Genomic DNA, 25,935 nt, shown 5'->3' on the forward strand with positions numbered 1-25,935 from the left:
CTTTTGTTCGAGTTATTGCATCATGTCAATTTTAACAAGAGATACAGCAATGTGATGTATTTTCATGTATTTACAGAGTTGTACCACTAGGTGGCAGCAGAGACAAAAATCATTTCCAGGAGTTTCTGCTTGTGAGGACTTTGCCTTCCTAATATTTATTTACATTCAAGACTGTTACATAATTTTAAGACAGATAAACACTGGTCACACTCATGAGGTATCTAAATCTCCTTCCTCTCTCTTCTTCCTTCCTCCTAACCTCTTGGAGCTGTTTCCACTTTCATTGGGCTGTCCTCTGCCTCCTTGTGCCGCACCCCTCCCCCGGTTTTTATCCTGAGGTGAGAACACAGTGTGCACATCTGGAGGTGATCCTGACTGCAAAGGAGTAGCCTGTGGGAAGGGCTATGAGGTTAAAGATGCACTGCACCCTCTATGTATATATCTACGTGTGCATGTATGCCTTCAGGGCGTCATGTGATCCTGACTCCCAAATGCCCCTGATTACAAACAGCTGGCGGGCTGCGGCCTCAACCAATCGGTCGAGCTGTCGGCTGTGACATCAGGTGGAAGGAGGAAGGTGGGTGGGACGTTTTAGATGGTTTTTACCTCATGAAATGAATCAGGGATCAGCACCATTATGCTGATCCACCAACCCTGGATGGTGAATCTGGATCCCCCACACAGTGTTTGACTGGCCAGCTGGCCAGAATACTCCTCATATTTACCCACTGTGTAATTTCAGTTTGTGTATTGCATTGATTATTATCATGTGGGTCCAGTGGCATTGTGGCTCAGCTGAGGAGGGACCCTGGCCTTCATGTCTCTGTTCTTTCACATTCAAAGAAGCCCTTTGTGCTCATGTGAAGGTCTTGTGTTTTTTGTGAGGGAAAGCTGAAGAGCCAACTGGGGCTGGAATGCAGACTGGAATGCATGTTTCTTCTGCAGGACTGCCACAAAATGCTGAATGATTTGCAGTCATTAAGAGGTATTAATGTTAGTACCATGCAGTGTCATACATTTAGCATGGAGCATCTGAGGGTGTGCAGTGGGAGGTTTTCACAACAGATTTGTCACAGCAGGAAAAGCTAAAGTATAACTAATAATATTAATGATATCCACCATGTGTAGGTTTGCCGCTAAGCTATGGAATGGAAGCGAACCTCATAATACCTGAAGATGACACACCTGTATGGAATGTGGCCACTATTACAGTTACAGCGGTGTTTGACAAACGATAGCTGTCTTGAATATATAGTTAGACATTTCTAAAAATATGCTCATCTACTCTATTGTCCTCCATTCAATGTTATTTAGGATCGCAGGAACTCATCAGATCATTCTTCGTCACTCAAGTGTTACCAGTTTGCTTGTTGTGAGTTAGAGAAGATTGATACCACTCTTAAATCTATACCACAAATATGATGCTACCACCAGCAACTGGTTAGCTTAGCTTAACATAATGACTGGAAACGAGGGAAGCAGCCACCCTGGCAAGTTATTGTTTTTACACTTTCTGAACAGACCAACATGTTAATTAGTGAGCTTTAGAGTTGCTGGCAGCCGATTCTGTTACCTTCGGACAGAGTCAGACTAGCTGTCTTCCCCTGTTTCCAGCCTTTACGATAAGCTTAGCTAACCAGCTACTGGCCCCACCTACATATTGACCGTACCCATGTGAGAGTGGCATGGATATACTTGTATACTCATAAAACACATAAGAGCATTTCCCATAATGTGGACCTGTTCCTTTAAGAAAGATATAAATCCTGCTCATGGTTTCTATTTGTTCAGCATTAGCTCAGTTTTCACAGATCCAGGTTTACCTGATAGTGCTTTGTCTCAGTAGATATTTGATAAGAGCAGGTGTAAATAATAAAATGAATGTTGGCTGCATTCCATTTAGCTGCTTTGGTGTTGGGGTCCTGGTATTGTGCGTGCTGGCTCACTGTTACACTGCCACAGCTCACTCAGTCACTTCAACAAAGCAGAGCCATCATTAATGTTATTAGTAACACCTGTGTTTTTCCTACTGTGGTCAGCCAAAACGTCTGCAGTGGAAAAAGGCCTGTTCCTCATGGTGCTCCTTAAAGGGTCATTTCAAGGTCTGATTTCATCATTTAAATCTAGCATTCTTATTATTTTACACACATCAACATCTAACCATTTGAGGTACTAAGTGTGACAGGAATAAAATGCTAAACAGGTCACTTTTCTGGTTAGAACAGCACGATGCCCCCTGTGACGATCATGTGTAACATCCAGCCAAAACAACAATGTTGGTCTCTCTTTTTTTTTTTCTTTCCTCTGTTTCTGTTTGACTCACTGAGCTGTTGTCCTCTTTTCTCTCTGAACAGAGGCGGCTCTGGGCTCGTCCCTCCCCTCCATCAATCTCTGTCATAAATCTGTCAAGCAGAGAGAAAGGGAACTGCTGAATACAGATTTGTCAGCAATTAATCTAACCTCTATTACTAGACTTGGATATTGTGTTCTATATACCAGAGAACAATAAGCCACTCCAACATGGAGCACTGCGCTGCATGTGTGTGTGATGTGCAGCACTGTGTGTCTCTGTCTGTGAGAGGGAGAGCATGTGTGTATGTGTGTGTGTGTGTGTGTGTGTGTGTGTGTGTGTGTGTGTGTGTGTGTGTGTGTGTGTGCACGCATGCAGTTAGCTTGCTTGGGTGGTGTTTCAACTGATTTGCATGTAAAACAGTTGGAATCAAAAGCTTATCTCATCACATTTTCCTGTTCACTGTGATTTCTGCTCAGACGAAAATATGACAGCAGTTAAAGCTTCGCCTTCTGCTGTAAGTGGAAATCACTGGGACAGCCATGCCGTTTAACCTTGAAGAAACACACAGTATTCTGAATGGGAGGCTGGCTAATTGACATTCTACACTTGATGATAAGAAAGGATACACGATGAGTTAGTGTGTGCGTACATATGTGCCGGCGTGTGCGTCAATGCTGCTCAGTCTCATTGATTTTATTAAGTATTGGGCTTAGAGTCAATACTGTGTTTCCCAGACAAGACGGCAACGACAATAAACAGTAAAGAAAGAAAATCAGCATTAGTAATATTAATATCATAATGACTGTATACTGAATGAAGTTTAATATAGATATATATATAGTTTTGTCAAAGAAGGCTCAGTGATTTCCTAAAACAGCTGAGAACTGTATGCTGTTGCAAATGTTACACAAACAGGAGTAAATAGTGCATCTGTTGAGGACTATTTTCACTTGTGGATTGATACACATTTGGTGGTTTTTGGTTGTCACAATGAAGAGATGTGTCATACAGTGCAACCATGTGGCTCGCTGATGTGTGTTTTTAGTCATATCTGGACAAAAACAGACCTCTGTGGCACCAAGAAAAAAAGCTATGACAGGCAATACTTGGTATTTGGATCAATTCACTGTTAGCATTTGTCTTTTCATGGAATTTGTTGACAGTACGAAAAATATAAAATATCACCAGACTTATCCATTAAATACAAGCCCGGGGCTGTGCTGACACTGACATTGCCAGTGGGAGACAATACACACATTTCCTGTTCTTTTTCCAAAGATTTCCTCTTCCTGTTTTGCCCCCTCTCTCTCTCTCTATGTCTCTCTCTGCCTCATAATTCACCCCTCATACATGTGAACATGCTTGGTAATGTGGGATTAATCGCTATTTAACTCTGTGGGCACAGCAGCAGTCTGGCTTTTTGCAGGTATGAATTCATTGTCATCATTAACCCCATCCCCTCTTCATATGCACACATTACACTGACTTACATTCATTTCCTGGAGACTTACCCGAACCATAACCACAACTTGTCTAACCCTTACCCTTACCTTAACCAATGTCTTCACCTAAAATTTAATGATTTATTTGCATTTGGGACACACCTTTCCATAAGGAAGGTGAGCCCCCACAATGTGACGGTGTGAACAGATTTATGTCTTCATGACATGAGTGAAACACATACACACATGCACACACACACTATTATCATTACTGGGACAGTTCAGTGGAGCAGCAGGCCAGTGCTCAGCTGCTTGAGACAGAATTAGAGTGGCAAACAGCTGAGCTTCTCTGGGGTGCTATCATGTGACCTATCCCACCCACAGGGCCAAAGGGACCCACGGTTAGAGTTACCATGTCCAATTTCCAGTATAGCCGTTATGTGTGTGTGTGTGTGTGGAGGAAAAATCTGCCTTCCTGTGTACATTTGTGTTATATCTGTTCCAGTAGCTGAGCTGAGAAGGGGATTTCTCTCCTCTGCGTCTGCCAGTAAACTTGCTCTCCAACCTGCTGCCAGCCGCACCTTTTGCTCGACTGTCATCAGCACACGCTCTGCCCTTTGTCCCTCTGCTTGTCCCAGTGACCCGCTTAGGGCCGCACGCCCACATGGGGAGGTGTTCCTGACGTAACAAGAGACCACATCTGGTGGCTTTGACTCTGCAGGGAGAATGTATCAAACAGCCTACCTTAACAGCCATGAAAAGAACAGCACCCGCAGCACATTCGGGATTGTTTAGATATATTGTTCCCTCGCCTGCAAAATAACAGCGTGGCTTTTTTTCCCCCAGTGTTTGTCAGCAAAGCAGGTAAGGGAGAAAGAGCTGAGCGCTGCGCTAGCCATTACTCCTCTGAGTCACCAGATGAAAGGTCTTGTAATGAGCCTCCACCACCACTGCTATTATTGTTAACAATTTACCTCCTATTATTCTCAAATAATACGGCACACAAGGCAAGTTTTTCCTCCATGAATCAAAAGGACTGCAAAGAGCCGGTGTGTTGTAAGCTTGATTTTTGTTAAAACTTTGTGATCACAGTCATGTGATTATGGTCCAACACGATGAAATTACAAAGGAAAGTAACAGTTTGTGCTGTGAACAACCACCTCCTGAAACGCGGCTCACACATGTCAAACATGTGGCCATGTGTGTGTGTGTGTGTGTGTTTGGGACAGGGCTTGGTGGTGAGAGCAGTGAAAGCAGAAGGAGTGTGTCCTGTAGGGCCTTGAGTGTTTACAGCAGAGTAACATGAGGAGTGGACCACCTTGTCCCTCCTACACCATAACTCTAAATGCAGAACCACAGCTGTGTTCTATGTATGTGGGGCTGCGGGACAAAACAGGCTGTAGAAGAAAAGAGTTCAATGAGTCCCTGCAAGGAAAATGCTAAAAAAAATCAGTGTGGGCGTATGTTAGAATATCAGATACTGATAAATTACAAGTGAGGAAATTAACCCACTTCTTAGTCAAAGGTTTGAGGCCAATGTGGAGGTCATTTGCTGCTGCCCATGCATGTGTGCAGGGTAGAGTGTGAGTAGGGGGGATGGGGTACGACAGGAATTAGGTAATATTGACATGTTTGGCTCAACCCCACCCTACCAACAATACTAAGATCAATGTACCAGATCAATAGAAGTCATTGACAATAACTGAACTTCTCATGTGATCAGTGAAGGAGAAAATTCAGCATTTTTCAGTAGTGTGTGTCCCACATGCTCATTCATCAAATTGAAGGTCTACAATTAAAAAAGCAAAGCAAAACACTACACTTAGGCAGAAAAGGTCATGCACAAATGCAACATGCAGAAATTCATGCACACACACACACACACACACACACACACACACACACACACACACACACAGAGCAGGGGGAAACAGGCTCTCCTCTGACACTGCATGATTGGTCACTTTTTCCCTCTCTCTCCCTTCCTGCTGAAATAGTTTTAACAAAAGAGAGGGAGAAGGAGGGGGAGGGGCGGTGTGGTTGGGGGAGGGGATGTATGTGCTGCTCTGTTGTCACCAGGCGAGGGAGAGCGAGAGGGGGGAGGGAGAAGGGAGCTGGAGGGCGAGCGAGAGAGTGCAGGAGAGAAAGATAGGGTCCCAGAAGAGAGTGCAAGCCTCACACACACAGACACACACACTCACACACACACACACTCACACATTCACATTTACATCGGCTCCCCTGTTGTACTTTTTCTGGAATAGTGGATTACTTTCCAAATTGAACCACTTGGCGAGCAAAATCCAGGCATGATCAGGTCAGTAAATCATTTTTCTCACTTGTTGAAAATTTGTTTGTGTCCTTTCTGCAGCAGTGACAATGTTTCTGCTGCTTCTTGCACATTCCTGTCATTTCCCATGCTCTCTATTCTCTCCTCATGTGTGATATGCCCTCTTTTATGTGCTATCCTCCTGCTGCATTGTACATGCTATACTTTATTTTCTTTATACATACGTATGGCATTCTCATTAATTTCTCTTCTATGTGTCAACTCAGGTTGACTCTTATATGTCTTGTGCGCTCTCCTATTCTACACTAATCCCCCCCCCCCCATTTATCCCACGCAAGACAGGATGGCTTCCTTGCCTGCAGAGAGTACAAAGTTCCTTTTGCTGCATTGTGTTTGCTGTTTGTGTTGAAACGTGGGTGGCTTCAAAGAATTAGAAACTTGTCTCCGCTGGCCGTGCGGTTTTGAGCGCAGAGGGTAAAAGCCCCGTCTCTGTCAGGGCATTTAGCATTCAAGCTGTTTCTGATCGGTCACTTATACACGTGCATGTGTATGTGTGCACGTAAACAGGCAGAAAAACCGAAGGGGTCAAAAGTACGAGCAACGAGAAACTCATTATCAGTCAGTATTATTTGCTTTCTGCCATAATTTTCCATAAGCTAATTTCACAATAGCTGTTTTATTAGGAATTTTGAACTTAACATGTAACAAATGCAAGGAAATAAAGGCATTTTTGATTATTTGGACCTTATGCATTTACCACTTTCTCAAAAAATGTCCTAGAAACTGGCTTTGAGTGACTGCATCAAGTAAAAATAGACAGCCTCGTCATATTCATGGTGTCTTTTGGCACTTACGCTGGCATGTGTGTGCTCTTCAGGTGGCAGTGTGTCGGAGCGGTGTTGAACTGTGAAATGAACCATGGAGGGGTGCAGGAGGCCAGTCACTAGCCGAGCCAGCAGCCGCACAGCCACCAGCAGCAGGAGAAGCAGTAGCCCAGGGAGGCCCCGCAGCATGCAGCTGGGCCCTCACTAGCACCAAGTGGACCCGGTCCTCTCCTCTTCATCTGGGGCCAGGGCTGCAGAATGCTCAGTCCAGTCACCCCATACAGTAAGTAACACTGCCTGTGCTTGGATTAATATGCCGTATGGTCAAGTCCAATGATGGGCATGTTGTATGTGAACCATGTGACCTAGATTGATTTGAGTCTGATTTTATGTACAACCTCTTTCGTTTGGCTCCTCTTTTGTCCAGGACTCGTCTCCTGTGGCTCAGTAGAGGGAAGCGAGGGGTTGGGGGGGGTCTCTGAGAAGTCATTTTGAGAAGGCAGATATGCTAATGGATTTAACAGCTGAGTCTCTGGGCTTTGCATTGAGGAATTTCACAGAAAGTGTTCAGTTGCTGTTTTTTCAGCCCCTCCATGTGAATATAGTATGCCAGCAATTTGTTGAAACAGACAGCAACTAAAGCACCACTGTCTGTCTTCTCTAAGGAGCAGCATGAACATGAAGGAGTAGAGTGGAGCAGTTGATTGAGACTGTATTCAGAGCTTTTCTTTAAGAGTGGAAAATACATTAAATGTTGATTATACACTTTTTGAACACTGATAGCACCATCAGAGCTTGAGATTCCTGTCATACCCTCACTGCATCTGTATGTAAGGTGGAAAATAACCTGTGTAGACCATCAAAATATGATGACATGTTTTGTGTTGAAATGCCACTTCCACAGTGTTATCAGAGTAGATATCTGTATGTTTGTATACTATGTGTTAGTATGCAAAAGCAGATTAAATCACATAAATCAATGTGACACATCACAGTATAGTCCTGGCTTGTATATGTGCTAATCATGAGAGGTTGCTATCCAGGCTGATGAATATGCTTATATTGATTGACTTGGGTATTGATTAGGCCAAGCTTTAACAGGATTACAACGCTAACCTGATTGGAATAATGCAACAGGGATTTACTTCTTATTTTTTTGTATTCTTAAGACGAACACAGATGCACAGAGACATATAGTGGAAAACAGAAACACAGGGGGAAAAAAGAAAAAAGGGAATTTTGTGAGCAGACACAAGTTTTAGTAACGTACGAATGTCACATTCCTCCCTCAAAAAGACTCACAGCGCCATGTTACATTTCTTCCCACAGAAACTGCACACAATCCTAAGCTAGCATCTATTTTTACAACCCCAACCGCTTCTGATCTGAGCTCACAGACGCACACATTTCTTGTCAATCTGCACATACACAAAAACAAACAAGTCAACATACAATCACAATCACCCACACCTCATTATGGGCTTTGTCCATGATGACGATTGTGTGAGATGGAGAGAGTAATGAGCGGTTTTAGCCCTTTTTAGTACCAGTTACTAGGGTGAAATGATTCTGTGAATGAAAGCCAGATCGTTAGTAACCTGGTGTCACCAGCTTCTCATTAGTCCTGGATAGAGTGACAAAGAAACACAAACACACACACACACACACACACACACACACACACACACACACACACACACACACACACACACACACACACACACTAGTCCTCCATAGCAATCATGGAAGCTTGTTAAGCAAATTGTAGCACACCTTAGAACCTCATTAGGTGTTATAGTTGAGACATGCGCTGGTTAAATGACAGAGAGACAGAGAAAGAGCAAAGTGAAGGGCAGATGGAGAGGACACCAGGAGGGACTGGTCAGCTGCAGCCTGATATATGAGTGGACACAATAAGCAATGAGGGGCCAGGCCAGCCTCTGCCACATGTGTGTGTGTGAGCTAAAGGAGTGGGGGAGGGGGACAACTGACCACACAGGCTCGGACACACGGCCCCGTCTTTACTGCGGCTCAGAGGGGAGGAGGGAGGCTCAAGGAGGGAAGACTTTGGGGAAAAACCAAAGTGAAGGAAAGTGAGAAATAAAATGCAAAGAGAAGAAGGATTAAAATGATTTTAAGGGAACTAGCTTCTCAACAGCGCTTGGAGATTGATCTGTGAGATTGGGTGTGTCTGTTTGAGCCGGAAAAGCCATGTTCTGACTTACATTTTCAACATTAGAAATGTCTTGTAGGTTAGAGATGTATAAAACTGGAGTGAGATATGGTACAGTAGCTGATTGGCTGTCAGCAGTGTGGCCTGGTGGACTGTGCAGGCCTGGAGAAAAAGGGGGAAGGGGGAAAGAGGAAGGTGAGGGAGGGTTTTCACCTCAGCAGATCCTCCTTCACACTGGCTTCATGCTCAGTGTTTTAGCCCATGGTCAGTGCTTACATAACAATCTAACCCTCATTTACTCTGCAAGCAAGGAAGGCAGAGATAGCTGGGCGATGTGTGTGCATGTGTGTGTAATCCATTGTCCACTGCCACAGGAATCCTGACGTGCAACCATGTATAGTCATAAGCCACTTCTCTGATGTGTTCTGTATTGATCTTACAAGCAGTGGTGTGAATTAACTCTTAAGTAATACAAATCACCCAATAATGTGTAAACAGCTGATAGGGTCATTCATCAGCACTGTAAGTAAGCATGTTCTCTCTCTGCCTGCTCCCTGCCTTCAGCCTGGGAGTGGACAGTGTGTGCTGAGCGTATGGAGAGGATATGTGCTTTGTAAATAGATTGCAGGTTAGATTCCTGGCATTCCAGCAGCCTGACTCATCCGATGGATGACCAAGAGCTCCTCTGCCTGTTGGCCAGCTGAAGCTAAGCACTGCAGCAAAACCACAATATAGTAGGAGTGCTGGAGCCTGTGTGTGTGCGTTTAGGTGTGTGTATTTCTGAGTGTCTGTCCATCCCCAGGAAATGTAAGTCTTTTGTTTATTGTGAGTGGAGTAAAAAGCACTAACAGAGGACCTTTCAGCCACAGAAGGGTGATTTTTGTTTCCACTCCCCATCCAGCCAACCAGCCGGCCAACAAGCCTCCTCTGATGCTCCACAACCCCCAAATCCCAATCCAGCCATGCCCCTTCCCCCACACGTACTTTCATCTAATTAACTCCTAATTACTCATACTGACCATGCAGTGGACCACGAGTCAAACTAGTCTCCACCGTGAAAACATGTTGTGAAATTTTGTTTCCATAACAGAGGAAATCGTTTGTTGAATAACCAGAGTTTACATATCCGATCGATGATAACACTCATGAAGCAGTAATAGCTAAAGAGCACTGGAACCGGTTTTAGTGGAGGCTGTTGATGGCTTGACGGAGAGCTTTACTGAACAGATCAGGTTACTATTAATGAGTGCCCTGCTCCCTGCTTTACACACTGGGAGCACACATATATATGTACATCTTATTTTTCTGTTTGGTGAACCTCGAGGCCATGCAGCACCAATATATACTGTAGGAGCTGTTGAGGAGAGATGAAAAAAGAGGGAGAAAGTAATTTCTGTCTAACCTCGTTCTGCTTTATCCCCTCTTGCTTCAACACGTTCAGTGCTCCCACATGACATCTCCTAACGTAATCTAGTTCTTCCCAGTAACGCAAATTGGTTATGTTTCATCAAGCAAAACCATTTGAACCATAGCAAAATTCTCTTCACCACCACTGGTCTATAGCATGTGAAGAAATGAATGTAAGAGGAGGTAAACATGACCATGTTTGGCTTTAGAATTAACACATGATACTGCTGTAATATAGCACTGGCATCTAGCCCAAACTGTAATCTTCTAATGGCAAAGGTTCCTACATCTAAACTCCAGTAACACCTCAACCCTGTTTTCTTCACTCAAAACTAACAGAATTAGAGTTGTAGGTCGATGACAGATAAGAGAGGTGGCTGCTCAGATTATCATTCAGAGGAATTGCTGTGGACAAGCGTTCCTTCTTTTAGTTAGTAACTTCAGACGGTTTATACTCCTGCATCCAAGTGTCACTTCACCTAAGAATCAGATCAGACGTTAAGTTCTCTGCATGGATACAAATGATTCTTCCATGTTCAGACCAAAAACAGTCAAAAAACAAAGCATTCTCATTCATTTCAATGAGAGAAAGATCCCTCTGCTGAGGGCTCTGCCAAGATAGGTCAAGGCACACTGTCCTCTGTTGACACATTGGTATTGTCAATATCATAATTGAGTGTATTACATAAGCAGTGTAACTATATTTTGAAAAAAATGTTTGAGCACAGAAGGAAACATTGGAGACGTGTGTCATGCTGTTACCACTGGAAACCTTCGTAAATGACAGGTTCTGACCACCGTGTGTCCCCATCACTGGTGAAACTGCAAACCTTTTACAGCTGCCTGAAGGGAGTGAATGTTTCATACTCAAAAGACTTTGGGTAGACAATCTCTTTAATGTAAACATATAGTCGTTAGCAGGAGCTCCATTCTAAAGATACTTTCCAGTTTGGGGCACAAACATATGTACACAAATACAGAGTCATGCAAACACACACACTATCACATGCTCCCACCAGCGTCAAAGCAGAGACACAAGGCCCTCACTGTCCTGTTTGTTTTGTAAGAGCAATGTTTTTAAATGCAGAAATCATTCATTTTCCCCGCACAAAGGCATTTTAAGTACTGTTACAGATATAGAGCTTAACTACTTACAACAATAACTCCTGCTCTAGAACTGATCTATGTGCAAACTGCCTGGACAAATCCTGGGGGCCACATGAATAAAATGAACATGAACTCACACTGAGTTAAAAAACATGGATTAAGAAGGAGGCCGGGGAAATGGAGGGCATGAAGCTGGACCCCAGGAAAACTTGCAACCACATGGCGGAAGCACATGGGGAAGAAATACAAAATTGATGGGAAGCTTGCAGTGGTGGTGGTGGTGATTGTTGTGTCGAGGACATTAGGAACATGACTTTACATTATTTTCATGCTTCTTTATATGAAGCAACTTAAATGTATGTTGCACGATATTACAGTGGCATTTGACCAAAGTGTGTCTTTAAATTCATTGCTTACGATCACTAAAGAGTAAAGTGACAGTATGGCATACATAACCTATTTCTGTTCACAACTGCTGATGTAAACTGACTGCTCAAGAAGATCTGACCTTCTTTCATGTTGCTGTTTCTATGGTTTTCTCATCCCTGTGAGCTTTCCATTCATTTGATGTGTTCACCAGCCGAACTGCTGCAGGACAAAGAGGAAACACTGGTGCTGGTCGACAGTATGATAATCACAATGATTAAGGAAAGCTGTCATAGCACCAAGCCGGCTTAGTACCCATCTTTGTCTCTTGGTAAGCCAAGCATAGCCAAGAATGGAGGGGTATTTCCAAGCCCCAAGCCAACATGAGGTGCTAGATTAGGGTTAGGGGCTCCCTCACTCATCCCTCCTAATGCCCTGCTCCCCAATGTCCTCACTTTAACACAAGATGCTACAGCATTCATGAACAGTAAGAGGTTTTAATCTGTTGCAGGAATTCACATTTTGTGGAGAATAGGCAAAGATGGCAATGTTATCCACAGTTTTATCTTCTAAAGGTGTATTATGAATAAGCAGTCTGTAAAATCTGAGCTGAGGTAACACTACCTTACTGTGTACAAAGAGTGGAAATTTGAAAGAACTTCTGCAATAGGGAATGTAATGTAAAGATATCTGAATGCATGATAAGTAAGACATTTATTTTGTGCCCTCACCTTGGAATAAATCCTTCAATCTACATTGCAAGCTTGTTCCAATTCTCATCCATGACTGTCAGATTGTCACCAAGCACTGACACACCCATAAGCCCTGTGTACTCTAATCCTTCATTAGTCTGGTTTCCTCAGTCTGGTCTTTAACCCATCTAGGCCCTGCAGTTCACTTGTCAATCGTCTGATCTCAGAGCGATATTTCCATTCGCTAAGTATTCACATTCCTCCAATGAATCCTGATGGGGATTCCAGACAGTAATTACTGCGGTCAAATATGTCTTGGATAGACTATAGACCATCGGATGAAGACGGGGTGTGAGGAATAGATGAAGGCAAAGCGGCAAATGATTGGCTCATGCCTGCAATCAGCATGACCAGTGAGTATCATTCCAATGACCCTGTATGTGCGTGTGTGTGTGCCTGCATGCATGGATGAGAGTGGGAACACGGCCACAAGGCCACCGCACTTTTTAATTCTTCATATACTGATGGTCTTTGTTCACACAGTAGGTTAATGGTGTGTAAGTCTGTATTTAAGTTTGGATTTATTTAATATATTTTCTAATAAAATGAATATTACGTATTCAGCTGAAGCATGTGGAGAGCTGCACACTGATTGTCAGTGGACAGTAGACTCAGCCAAGCCAAATTCATATAGGTTTGATCTAAAAATTGCAGTTTTGCCTCAAAAAGTTTCACAATCTGTTCGACATCAACAGAATGCTAATTACAAACAATTTTAAAAGTAAAGGTCATTCAGGTCCAAGAGGCTAAATATTTGTAAGTCATAAAGAAAATGCAAACTGCAGACCTATAAATCTTTTGTATCAATCTTTATATATGACATCAGAAATGGATTTTAAGTGGTAACACGCAAGCAATGAATCGTACTGCATCGCTGTTCCCGTGACCAACCAATTTACCCAAGATCTTTTGTTTTCTATGTACATGTCCAATACAGTACAGTCCAATACAATGCAGCGACATGTATCTGAGTAGCACCTGCAGCACAGACTTAACATCCTTTTTCAGAAGGACTTTTGGGGCCCTGATAATGGTATGAATGACTGAACCCTTTCATTCTGCAATATTAGTAACAATCACTTCACAGTAGGCACTGTGGTTAGGAGTTAGGGGGTTTGGGGGCCTAACTCCCAACCCCTGGTTTACCCGTGTACAATCCAGCCATGATTTACAGATTTACTGTGAAATACAAACAATCAACACCCTCTAGACAGGGTTAAGTATTTTCCTGTGTCATTTAGTCTCACTTAACTGTTCAGGAATATCTCCCATACTCTTGCATGTTGAGCATTTGTCTCTGTCACTGTCATTCCGTACATATGAATGTGTGTTGGTGGGAATAAAAGCTCTTTTTCCACCATGCGTCAATAATGTTTGTGTGCTCGGCAGAGGTACCATGACTGGTTAGAATTCCCAGGAGCAAAGGGATTTCTCTGATCCTGGCTGGAGCTTGTGCTGTTTTAGGGCACTGCGAAACCTGGATTGGATGAGTGGGATTATTGGTTTGAAGGATCATTTAATTTAGGGATCAACATGTGGACTGTTTGAGGCCCATCTGGTGGTCCTAGTCATGGCCATGTGACACAACCTAGCATAATCCACATGTAGACAGTTTCAGACCAGACGTGTGAGAGGCTGAATGAATACCACCTGTCACTGCTGCTATTATTTCCTGACTACAACCTTAATGACAATAAGTTGGGATGCTGTATAAAACATCATTAAAACAGAATGTGACAACTTGCTAAACCTTTTTGACATATACTCACTGAAAACAGTACAAAGACAATATATTTCATGTTTGACTGATCAACATCATTGATTTTGTAAATATATGTTTATTCTGAATTTGAGGCAGCAACATGTTTCAAACACGTTGGGACAGGAGCAACTAAAGACTGGGAAAGTTGTGGAATGCTCCAAAAACACCTTCCACAGGTAAACAGGTTCATTGGTAGCAGGTGATAGTATCATAGTTGGGTATGAAAGGGGCATCCCGGAAAGGCTCAGTCGTTCACAAGCATGGATGGAGCTATGTTCACCACTTTGTGAACACATGATTGTATGAAGGATATTACTACATGGACTCAGGAACACTTTGTAATAATTAGTCGATTCCTCAATTAGTCAATGAGCAGAAGATTAATCAGTAAATATTTTGATCATTCATTAACTGTTTAAGTCATTTTTCAAGCAAAAATACATGGTATGTTTCTGGTCCCAGCCTCTCCAATGTGAGAATTTGCTGTTTTCCTCCATGCTGTATATAATTGGAAATTGAATATCTTTTGATTTCACTGACTGCTAACTCAGGGGTCTGGAAAGTTCTACAGGGATTTCCACTATTTTCTCACATTTTATTGACAAAACCACTACTCAATTGGTAAAAACATAACAAATTTAATTAAAAGTCACATGGTATTTTTAGTTTTGAAATCAAAACAGTTCCAAAGGAAAGACACAATTATGCCCAAAAGGTCCAAGAGAATATATCACAATATTGGTGCCAATTTATTAATGACACAATAATGTATTGACAAAGAAATTATTTCTCCACCCCTGTTGGTGAAACCGAGGCAATGGCTTCTTCCTCTGTCCAGCACTGTTGTAGGGAAGCCTCTCTAGCCAAGGCCTGGGGTCAGGACAGTTTAATAATACTCTGCAATGCCTGGAATGTCAGCCTAATGCCTGCTCAAAAAGACAAGGCCTGCAAAAGCCAAGCAAAAGCCCACAACCACTAAACCAGTGGATTACTCTGTTTGTATAAATGTGCATGTATAATCACATATGGCACGAGAAAACAGGACTTTCTTGACTGCTCAATCAATTGGTACACTTGTAATAGTGTTCACAGATGTACTGGTCCAATCTCTCTCTGTAGTATGATGAAAAAGTACTATGCCCCCCCCCCCCCCCCCCCCAATTCCCCCTGTCCAGCAGACCCCTGAGGTTTGGGCCGAATTAGATCACACGCTCTGTGGGGGTGGCTTTGTGGGCTAAGAGAGTCACAGAGAGACAACAATGGCCCCAATGTGAGAGAGGCAAAAGCATAGGGCAGTGCGCAGGCTGATAGAGGCTTATCACCGTGGAGACCAGGCTGGGGGCTATGTTGCCGGCTTCACATAAAGATTAGAACAGTTGTCCCCTGCCTGTGTGGAAGTGCACGGGCTAAGCATTGACATGATTCTGGAAAAGGGTCAGCTAGCCAAGGCGAGTAGGAGGCAGATATTAATGAGCCCAGAGTCTTGGCTTGCTTGTGAGTTTTGGAAGACAGAAGGGGCGACGTACCTCAGATATGGTGCACAAGCTTTATCAGGTCCAGACAAAGACTGCCAATATGTACTCCTTATCTAAAACATTTGATAACATAATTTCATGATTGTGTGGACTAATTCGGCTTTGGTCTTGTTTCTGTCAGGTCTGTTGAAGATGCACTGGTCTCCGGAGCACGCCGCCCCCTTATCTCAGTGGCCTGAGCAGCACCTCGATGTCACCTCTACCACCTCGCCACCATCTGCCCACAAACACGACCCCTACTCTACAGCTGCCCGCCGCGGCTTTGTCCCTTCAGGTTACCCTTGGGCCAGTGATGACATATCAGCCCTTACAGCTTCGTCTCTGCTAAAACGATATGCTGAGAAATACTCAGGCTTGGAGCTGCCCTATGAACGCTCTGCAACAGGAGCCTACTCAGAGCCTGGGACTTTCCTGAAAACTGAATCTGAGCCCTGGGCACTGGGTCAGGGCATGGACTGTTACCCTGGACTGGAGGCAATAACTGGTGCCAAGGTGGGCTCTGCATCTGTGGGCATCCCAGCCACAGGAAGTGTGACAGTAGTGAGCAGTAACTTGGCCTCTGAGCCAGGCTACAGTGGTGCTGGTTCCTGCAGTGCCCCGTCATCTCAGGAATACCCTCCTGCCTACAACAGCACCTACCTGTCCTCAGGATACTGCCCTCAGCCCAGCGCAGCACTTCCTCCTGCCCCTCTACACTCTTTGCAGGCTGCACCAACTCTGGTGCCCAGCTACAGCGCCAGCACTCCAGTCTACAACTACCCACCAGGGTGCTACCCCCAAACCAGCCTGTCCTCTGGATACAGCCACCCCAGTGCCTCCTACCTGCCCTCTGGGATTAGTGCCCCCACTCCTCTGGCACCTAGGCCGACTATGGTAGGGGGCAGTTACAGCTACCCATCTCACAGCCTGGGAGGTAGCTCTGAGGCAGGGGTGCCACTGAAACGGAAGGCCTTCGAGATGGCAGAGGAAGAGCAGGAGGGAACAGAAGTGGAGGGATCACGCTACAGAAAGTATGGCAACGGCCATGGAAACAGTCATGGCAAAGGTCATGGCAATGGTTATGATATGAGCAGCTCGGCCTCAGACCCACAGGCCTTCAAACCTGGAAAGCCCCTGATGTCACCCCCTTATGGTGGGGCAAGGGACTACAGCCCACCATCAGGCCTAGCTGGAGAGAGCGTGTCAGGTGATCACAGCTTTCCTCAGCAACAGAGAATGTCTATGAAGATACCTGCATCGCACACACGATCTGAGGACCCCACTGGAGGGCGCTGACAACCCTGATCGACATTTGACAGGATTCTTTCACTCTTTGATACCAACCAGGGTTCTTAATCCACACAGATTTGGGGGAATGAACTTGGATTTGTCAATGAAAGCTTTCATTTTACTAGAGAACACAAGAGGGCACACGACTGGTATTTCTTGTGCATCTTTAACATTTTCATTATTCACGTCTTTCCAAAGAGTCACCGGGCATTTTGCCTGGTAAGGTTGAGGTAAGTCTTAAGGGTGAGGTTAAGGCATTCTTTACATAGGCAACGACAAGAGTCTAAATGAATGAGTGTCTGTTTCTCTCAGGATCCTATTTATTTCCTTTCTGCTACTGTGGCAGCAGTACTGCAATGTTGCTGTTTTAGAAGTTGGTGTAATTTTTTGTGGCTATTATGTCAGTAGAAGGCCTTTGACTGCAATACGTTCTACCACACCACAAAATCATTACTGATTAGAAAGTAAGGAGAGCAATAAGTAAAATGGTGAGACTGCCATACTACTTCAGCACAATCACAGCTACTTTACTGACTCCAAGGCTTGGCGTGTCACTTGGCCTTGAGAAATGAATGTTTCCCTGCTCGTCCCACACTTTCCCCCAACCTTTACTCATTCTCAACTTGTGTCCAGTTTCCTTAACCCATTCTTTTCATGTTCTTTATCTCTTCTCAACCTTTGTAATTGCTGAAGAACATTTGTTTTTGTCCAGTTTACACATACCAAGCTGCTTATCAAATGATTACATAGTAAACATGAAGCCGCCCTTTAAACTGTTTTGATGTAAGGAAAGACTTTATGTTCATTTAAAAATGTATTTGACAGTAGCATATGCAGATCATCTTCGGGGCGTGTTGTTTACTTGCAGGTTTCTGCTGATCTGAACACTAAGGTATCTTTTTAAGGAATCTGTGGATAACATGATACCTAATCCGGCGTATGCCTTGTCTTTAATATTCAAAATATTTCAATAAATAATGACTACGCAAATCTACAGACAGACAGAGACAGACAAATAACTACATTTAAGTCTGCATACTGCAAAGATTCACTCAGAGCAAACAGTTGTAAGCCTGTTTGATACTTCTGTTGGATGCACAGCCCAAACTGAGAGACATGTAGTTTGCAGCGAAGACACATGCTTCTGAGTGAGTGCCTCAACATAACATCCTTTCTGAAGCTCTATCTGCTTGTCTGCTAGGATTTACTCTTTTTTTAATATGCATTCTCTTTACTTTTGCCTCTCAAAAGGATGATTTCGTTGTGTTATTGAATACTCAGGAAGAATATTGTTACCTCAAAATGATAAAATAAGAATGTATGTTATTACCTTAGGGTGTTTGTAGGGAGCTTTATGGAGCAAGATGAAAACGGAGCCATGGCTTTTATTAAGAGCAAAGCATACTCTGAACACTTCAGGGAAACGATGAACTTACAAGGCCTTTGAAACAGTAGAACAGTAGAAAACATACACACACCCACACCTGCGCACACACACACACACACACACACACACACACACACACACACACACACACACACTGCTTCTTAGCTCTGGGAAATTAAACTTGAGGTTTTTGTACCAAGGCCTGAAATGTTGAATGTAATTCAGATATTTTTTTTAAAAGGACAATACATGCCATAATGTACATCTATGATGTTTTTAGATATATGAAACATATTTTCTTCATGTATAGATGTAATTCTCTTATAGGTTTTGGTGAAAAAACGAATGACATGTTAAGTGTTAGTGTAGTTAGTGGGGAAACGGTTTTGTGGACAAACTGTCAAAACAAAGCACTCCTGATAAACAACTTCTGACATATCAAGATGTACACATATTACAGCATATGCTCTATAATAGGCATGTTTATCAAATGTCTTACTGTGTCCAAACTCCATTTCCCATATCAGTATTTTAAAACTTGCTTGGCACAGTGTCACCAGTCAATCAACTTGATTTGAGCTCTAACATGAATGATATCATGAAGAAGGAAGAGGTTAAATATTAACCAAGTATGTGCACTGTTGGAAAATATGGACAGTTACAACTCTAAACCTTTATTTTCCATCGAGTTGCAGCTGTGTTGCTCCACTATGCCACCCCTTCATAAGTTGTGCCATACTTTTTATTACTTTTTTCAAAATGAAGCCCTTCAGGGGCTGTATCAAAACCGAACTCTTGCCTAAAAGCATGCCCAGAGAGTGGATCCCCTTTAATAGAAAAATTTAGGCTGAAATGCAGCTTCAGATTTAGTCTGAAATTCAATGTGATAAGATTTTATTTCAATGCCTCTTTTGGAAATATAAGCACATTCAGAAAATTAAATGTACTCTGAATGTGGTTGAGTGTGGAAAAAATACTCTAATCACATAATGATTTAGCTTCAAAATATACTGAAGAAAAAAATGCAGAGTAATAAAAAGGTGTTCAGATAATAATAAAGTAATCTTACCCTCAGATTTTAAAAGTATTTAAGCGCTTAGCTTCAACAATTGAATGCTCTTCAATGCCACAGAATAACATGTGCTCTACATCAACACGGCAACAAACAACAGTATTTGCTGTTAATTGGCGTTACTCTGGTTCATTGAAGCGAGCGGAGTTGAGTTTGTCCAACAGATGGAAAATGGCATTTCAGTGTTATCTTTGTAATTCAGTTGTACTTTTGTTGTACCGTATACATTCTCTGTAACCATTTCTACCTCATTTTGAAGACATTGTACATGGAAATATTTATTTCATGTCATTTCACATGCAAGTTATAAGGAGCAATGTTTCTAATTCTTGACCTGTTATAGTCTACCTCACTAAAGGCTGTTGTGTCATGGATATGAAGATATCACACCAAACCTGACTTTGTCCTTTTTTTTTCTGTGAAATTCAAAACTATTCTTCTTCTCTCTTCTCACCCGGTTTTGTAACAGACACTGATAAAAGTGTTCGCCAAGTTTCCTGTCAATACAGCTATTATTTGTGTTTAACTGTGTCACTTTGTATTTGCTCCATCCACTTTCCTAATAATCTCCTTGGAAGTTTCCTGGAGAGAGCCATGTAATTTGGCAGTAATTCTATTCATATATTACACTTCCAATTAATCAGACTCTTTAAGTTCGTTGACAGCAAGTCAGCTGAACATTCAAAGGTATGCAATTTTTCTACATGCAATCGTACAATTCAACACATAAGAGGAGTAAAGTTTCCTATAATACATGAATGATTATTGCAAATGGAACAGTCCTTTCATGAAAATTCCTCTGGAAGGTAACTACCAGTCTCAGAGCACTGTCCATTTTTCTGAATAATTTGTAGCATATTACATAGTCTTTTCCAGTGAATGTTCTCCAAATTCTAAAGAAATAATGGAGCAGTAAAATGACATCTTTCCTAAACTATTAGTTTGTTAAAATGATATTTTTAACCCAAGTTGTAAAACCAGTAAATAGCCACATGGCCGTTTGTGTTATGTAAAGACCCCATAAGAAACTCAAGAGAACATAGAATAAAAGGACAGGAAGAGTGGAGAAAATCCTGACCCTCACTGGACACCACCCCCTACCCACAGCTTCATTGTCTGGAGGGCGGAGGGCATGCGCTGGCGTGTGACAGATGTCCAAAACTTTTGTCCTTTCACCCACAATGAATCTAACCCTGCTGCAACATCCAAGTATTTCACAGCAAAACCTTATTGTTTAACATGAAACTAACCATCAAACCTCTGAAGAATCTGCATCTTAAGCAAACCTTGGGCCATATTCCTGACACTGGCAGCAGGCATAAACCAGTCATCCTCATTACAACCTTCTGTTCTGTTAATCTCAGCTCTGCAGCTTCTCAGACCCAAGCTCAGCTCTGAGCAAACAGCTCAGTTAATTTCATCAATTTCAGAAGTACTGAGACCGGCGTAAAACTCAAACTGTGATGACACACTGCTCATGGAACGGCAAAACATCAAAAAGTGTTAAATTGCAAACTTTATCTTAAAGTGTTATTCATTTGACCTGTGAAATGCATGTACGGTCCCTCTGCCAAAACACAGTGTCCGTGCCTGACTAACAATCATGACAATTTCTTATTCAACTCACACAAACAGTAGCAGCTGCATCAGCTGCACAAGTGCCACATAATAAGTATGACAGTGACACCTACAGGGTCTTATTAAGAAGTTCTGTACTGTATAAGTTAACTGAAAATAATTGTGTTTACACAAGCAACAGAAACAGTCTTACAGAGGTATTAACAAAATATAGTGAAGATGGACATGTGAACACATCAGCACATACTTAAGGAAAACACATTCAAAGCAAATGAATGAAACATGTAAGGAGACTTAAAGCCTTCTGGCCTCCAGGCTCAGTTTGTGTCTTTACTTTTCTGTTGCAAGATTCTGTCTTTGTCCATTTCAAGGCTGGGTTTAGGTCCATTTTTAAGAATAGTTTCCTTCTCAAAATTGCACAAAATGTGTAAGGATAAAAAGGCATAATATCTACTAAATATACTGTACATTATGCACTAGACAGCCTGAATAAATTTCACATGGTCACCCTGATGGTCAAGGAGCTTACCCAATGGTGATACTGCATGATTGCCAGCTGGTCTGCAGAACTCCTCGTTCAGGCTGAGAGGAATCTTAAACGTGTCCTGCGCAGTGGTGGATGGTACTGTGAAGTCTGTAAAATGCAGAAGTGTTTATCGGTAGTGGAAGAAGTATTTAGACCCTTAAAGTCAAAGTAGAAAAAATATAAATATTCTCCATCAAGAGAAAACGTCAAGTATAAGTACTTGTATTTTTATGTATATTTATTACTTCATCGGGGCATTATCACTGATGCATCAACATAAACCTCCAGGTAGTATTTTATTGTTGTAGCTGGTCGAGGGGTGGTAATTTAATCTGCTTTAAATATTGTTGGTTAGTTTAATTAATTAACAATGGGTCATATCTCAGTAGCTGATCATATGTTTGTATGAAAAAACTGAATGTGTAAAGTTACTACTAGTAACTATACATGATAATGCAGTGGAATTTAATGTACCCCGTGTACCTTAATGTACATATTCAAGTACCAGTGCCTCAAAACACTTAAGTGCAAGCACTTGAGAGTACATTCACTTACACTCCCCCTCTGGGAAAAGCAATCAATAGCAAGAAAAAGATGATCTCATGTACCTTTACATTTGCTGGCCATGCTTTTAGAAACACATTTACAGCAGCACATTTTGTGGTTGGTTTTAGTTGCAAACATAAGCATTCCCTCTGCTTCAAAATGTTTTTGTCACAATTGCATGAGCTAATATTTTCCTCTTGACTAGCTGAAACTTGGGTAGTACAGTTAACTTTATCTGACCAATTCGTCCCTACGTTACCTCCAGTAAACTATACTTCACTTGTAAACTAGGCTACATGGGGCAGCTGTTAGCATGTTAGCATGCTAGCAGCTCTGGATGCTCCCTGAAGCTAACACCAGCGGCGAGCTGGAAGGACCAATAGAAACAACCACATGTTTGTTCAACAATTAGCTGTCTAGTAATAGACAAAACATTGGGGAATCACACATTTTGTTGACGTATCGTTGTTACCAGTTGACGCGGTCATCTCAAGCAACTCGAGACCGGTGTTGGGTTCAGGTACATCGGGTACAAGGTAACTGCGAGACGGTGGTGGTCCCGGAAACCGACCGGCAGGTGAGCTGTGAGGGTAAAGAAATGAAATTCCACTCAAGTCCATTTAAATGAAGCTTATTTATATTACTAAATTACTCTTAATTAAAACTAATAGATGTTCTCACTGAAATTGGAACTTGGAACTAAGAATTTAACCATCTGGCGATAGAACGATCAACTAGATTCGAAGTTATTATATTTGGGGTTTTTCAGACCTCAGATTGGTCTGACAAGCCAACCAGCAAGCGAGGTCTCATCTACGTTTACATTAATGTGTTTTTAAGGTTATTTTCAAATATGAATTGACTAATTTAAACGATCGTGTAAATATATTTTAAATATATATAAAGTTACAGCATACAGTTCAGTGTGTGTAGAATGTGTTGTAGAAGACAAGGCTACAAAAACCTGCTTTGAACCACATAGATAGATAGATAGATAGATAGATAGATAGATAGATAGATAAAAACAAAAATATTAGATTTAATGTCCATCCATACACATAGCACCACCTCACCAGTGAGTAACTCATGGTACCTCATGTCTACTGCAACTTGTAGAAGTGGCACCGGTGTCTTGAGTCATTCCCTTCAAGTTCCACCAGATGGTGTCAGATAGCCGTAAGAAGTCTTCTGAGGCACTCCACTGATGTCTATACACAGTAGTTACAGGCTGTGATCTCTGCAGGCACTTACAGGGGAAGGGATGAAAAACATAAATCCCAAACCAACAAGGGTAGATAGGGCTGTGATCTATGATAGATGGGCCAATGGTGGCACAAAGGGCCAAACCAGGGAGGAAAAAAGATCACAAAAAGCATGAGCCTGTCACATCTTCCATTGTGGCTGAAGAGAATTCGTTTAAATCATTCCTTTCTCAGTGAGGTGATGGATAGTACGTGAAAATAGGAACAAGTATGCCATCTGAAAACTGTTGATCTCAAGACAGTCATATCTGACCTCACGCACCTCCTCTATACACAGTGATTATCTGGGTCTGATTAGATATGTCTGATCTATGCACCCTCTGCCTTTACACTCATCTGCTGCATGATGGCTTTGACAAAGAAATAGAAAAAGTGTGTGAGCACAAAGTCAACCATTACCACATCCAGACACTTGATCATGCCAAAATAGCAGATTACATGTTATTGATTCCTTAAAGACATACAACCTCTTCTCTATATTACACACACACACTTCCTCCCCTCAATCTCCCCCTCTCCTTTACACAAACTTGCTCCCACCCCCAACAGCCTGACAGATCACACCAACGTCCTACTTAATCTACGTCCCAACTCTGCAACCAAGTGCTGCTATTCAGATGGATCCAAGGAGGACAGAAACCTAGAGGGGGAAAAACAAAAACAAGACAAGGCAGGTGTGTCGTGCAGCATATAGACATTTTGATGGTGTCTGTAGAAGAGAGCCACACATTTAGGAAGAATGAGAATGAAAATCAGCAATCCTCACACATACAGTCCTTTAAATGACTCGTGCTTTTGGAGCACTAGTCGTGAAGAGTTGCATTTATCAATATTTTAGACTCAGAAAATCCTGTTTTTCTGAACCCAGTCTAAGATGCAGCATCACACTGTACAAGGAAGAGTTGCGCTCCAAACATATGCAGCACTGCAGGTAGGAGGCGAAGGATAAATCCATAGCAGCACACTAGCTTTTTACTGTGTGTGCCTCTGTTCATTGCTCTCATTTACTTTTCATCTTTCTTTCTGTAGCTCACTCTCCCTCTGCTTGCTTGCTTGCTGTGGGTAAGGAGGTGCTCTACAGTGCACTGTACAGTCTGAGCCTATTGGGAACATGCTGCTGACTCAGCCCAGGCCACTGCATTCATCTATCTGCACTGCAGTGCTGTCTCTGCTTACCCCCTCCCTCCCTTCTCCTTCCCTTATTCAGTGCGCCACCTTACACACACACACACACACACACACACACACACACACACACACACACACAGACGAAGGAGAAGGAAGGAAAGAGACACACGCATGCACACACACACCTGCTTTTACAGTCATTTCAGTGTTGTTGCACCATGACACACCCAGCTACATCAAGCCAAACAATAATCTCATTGAAGTATTATTAAAACATGAACAAAGACAATGTAATTGGAGTATTTCTTAAGTATTTTGTGTTGGTTTGCAATTTGTATAAGAAATTTAAGGGATTATTAGCACAAAAAACAATTAAAAATCACCTTCTTCACAATGTCAAAGTGCACCATATCGTTTGGAAATCTTAAGCATTTCTATTTTCAGTTATCACAGTAAATGAGGTAAACAGCAACTAAAACATCCATTGTCAGACATGGTGAAGCATATTCTGTATGATCAAATGACAGTCATTGATGTTATATCCAAAAACGACACCAGCCAGAGGTGTAACTGGAAGGCTGCTTTATTGTTTGGAAATAGATTCGTGCTCAAATGAAGATATTCTTTCACTGATTCTCATTTAATTGTCCCATGTGGTTGTGCAACACACGTCCTCTCTCTGACTGTATTAGTGGCAAGAGATAATGACAGTCAAAAGTTGTTGTTTTTTTTTCTTTTTTCAGTTAGCCTATTTTCAAGAAAGAAAAGAAATTTTATCTCAGTCATGCTACAAAAGAATGGCCTCATATACCGATTGGTAAACCAACATTTGGAAATGAACAGAGGTGTAAAACAGAAGGCAAGCTGTTCTCTTACTAGCCCAAGAGCCAGTAAACAGAACACACAGAGAGAGCACTTGTACTACATGACTCTACAAGATGTTAGTCCAGACAGTCTAATCTAGGTGGTGAGTTTTCAGTTTACAAGTTAATTTTGAACTCAATACATCGTTTCTATCGTGCTCCGTTTTGATTCACTCCCATGGGTTTTGAGAACCTCATTGCTGATTTTATTGACAGACTAAATAGGAAGCTAAAAAGGCACGTGCCGTTAAGAGATATTGCACCATAAACAAACACACAGACAGTTAAGACAACTAACCCTTAAATCATTAGATATATCATATCGAAAGTGACAGCAAAATTAAAGATCAACT

At 42.2% G+C, this 25,935-nt stretch overlaps 1 protein-coding gene across 1 annotated transcript; it reads left to right on the plus strand.

Moving 5' to 3' along the window:
- The first annotated feature begins 5,879 nt into the window (after nucleotides 1-5,879).
- LOC143331399 (fidgetin-like protein 2) lies at nucleotides 5,880-20,070 on the plus strand. Its single transcript, XM_076748232.1, has 3 exons — nucleotides 5,880-6,052; nucleotides 6,903-7,132; nucleotides 16,073-20,070. Exons 2-3 carry the CDS (start codon nucleotides 7,108-7,110, stop codon nucleotides 17,224-17,226), a joined length of 1,179 nt encoding a protein of 392 aa, XP_076604347.1. The 5' UTR covers nucleotides 5,880-6,052; nucleotides 6,903-7,107; the 3' UTR covers nucleotides 17,227-20,070.
- Nucleotides 20,071-25,935: the final 5,865 nt, after the last annotated feature.

The sequence above is a fragment of the Chaetodon auriga genome, chromosome 2 (assembly GCF_051107435.1).
Source record: "Chaetodon auriga isolate fChaAug3 chromosome 2, fChaAug3.hap1, whole genome shotgun sequence".
NCBI lineage: Eukaryota > Metazoa > Chordata > Actinopteri > Chaetodontiformes > Chaetodontidae > Chaetodon > Chaetodon auriga.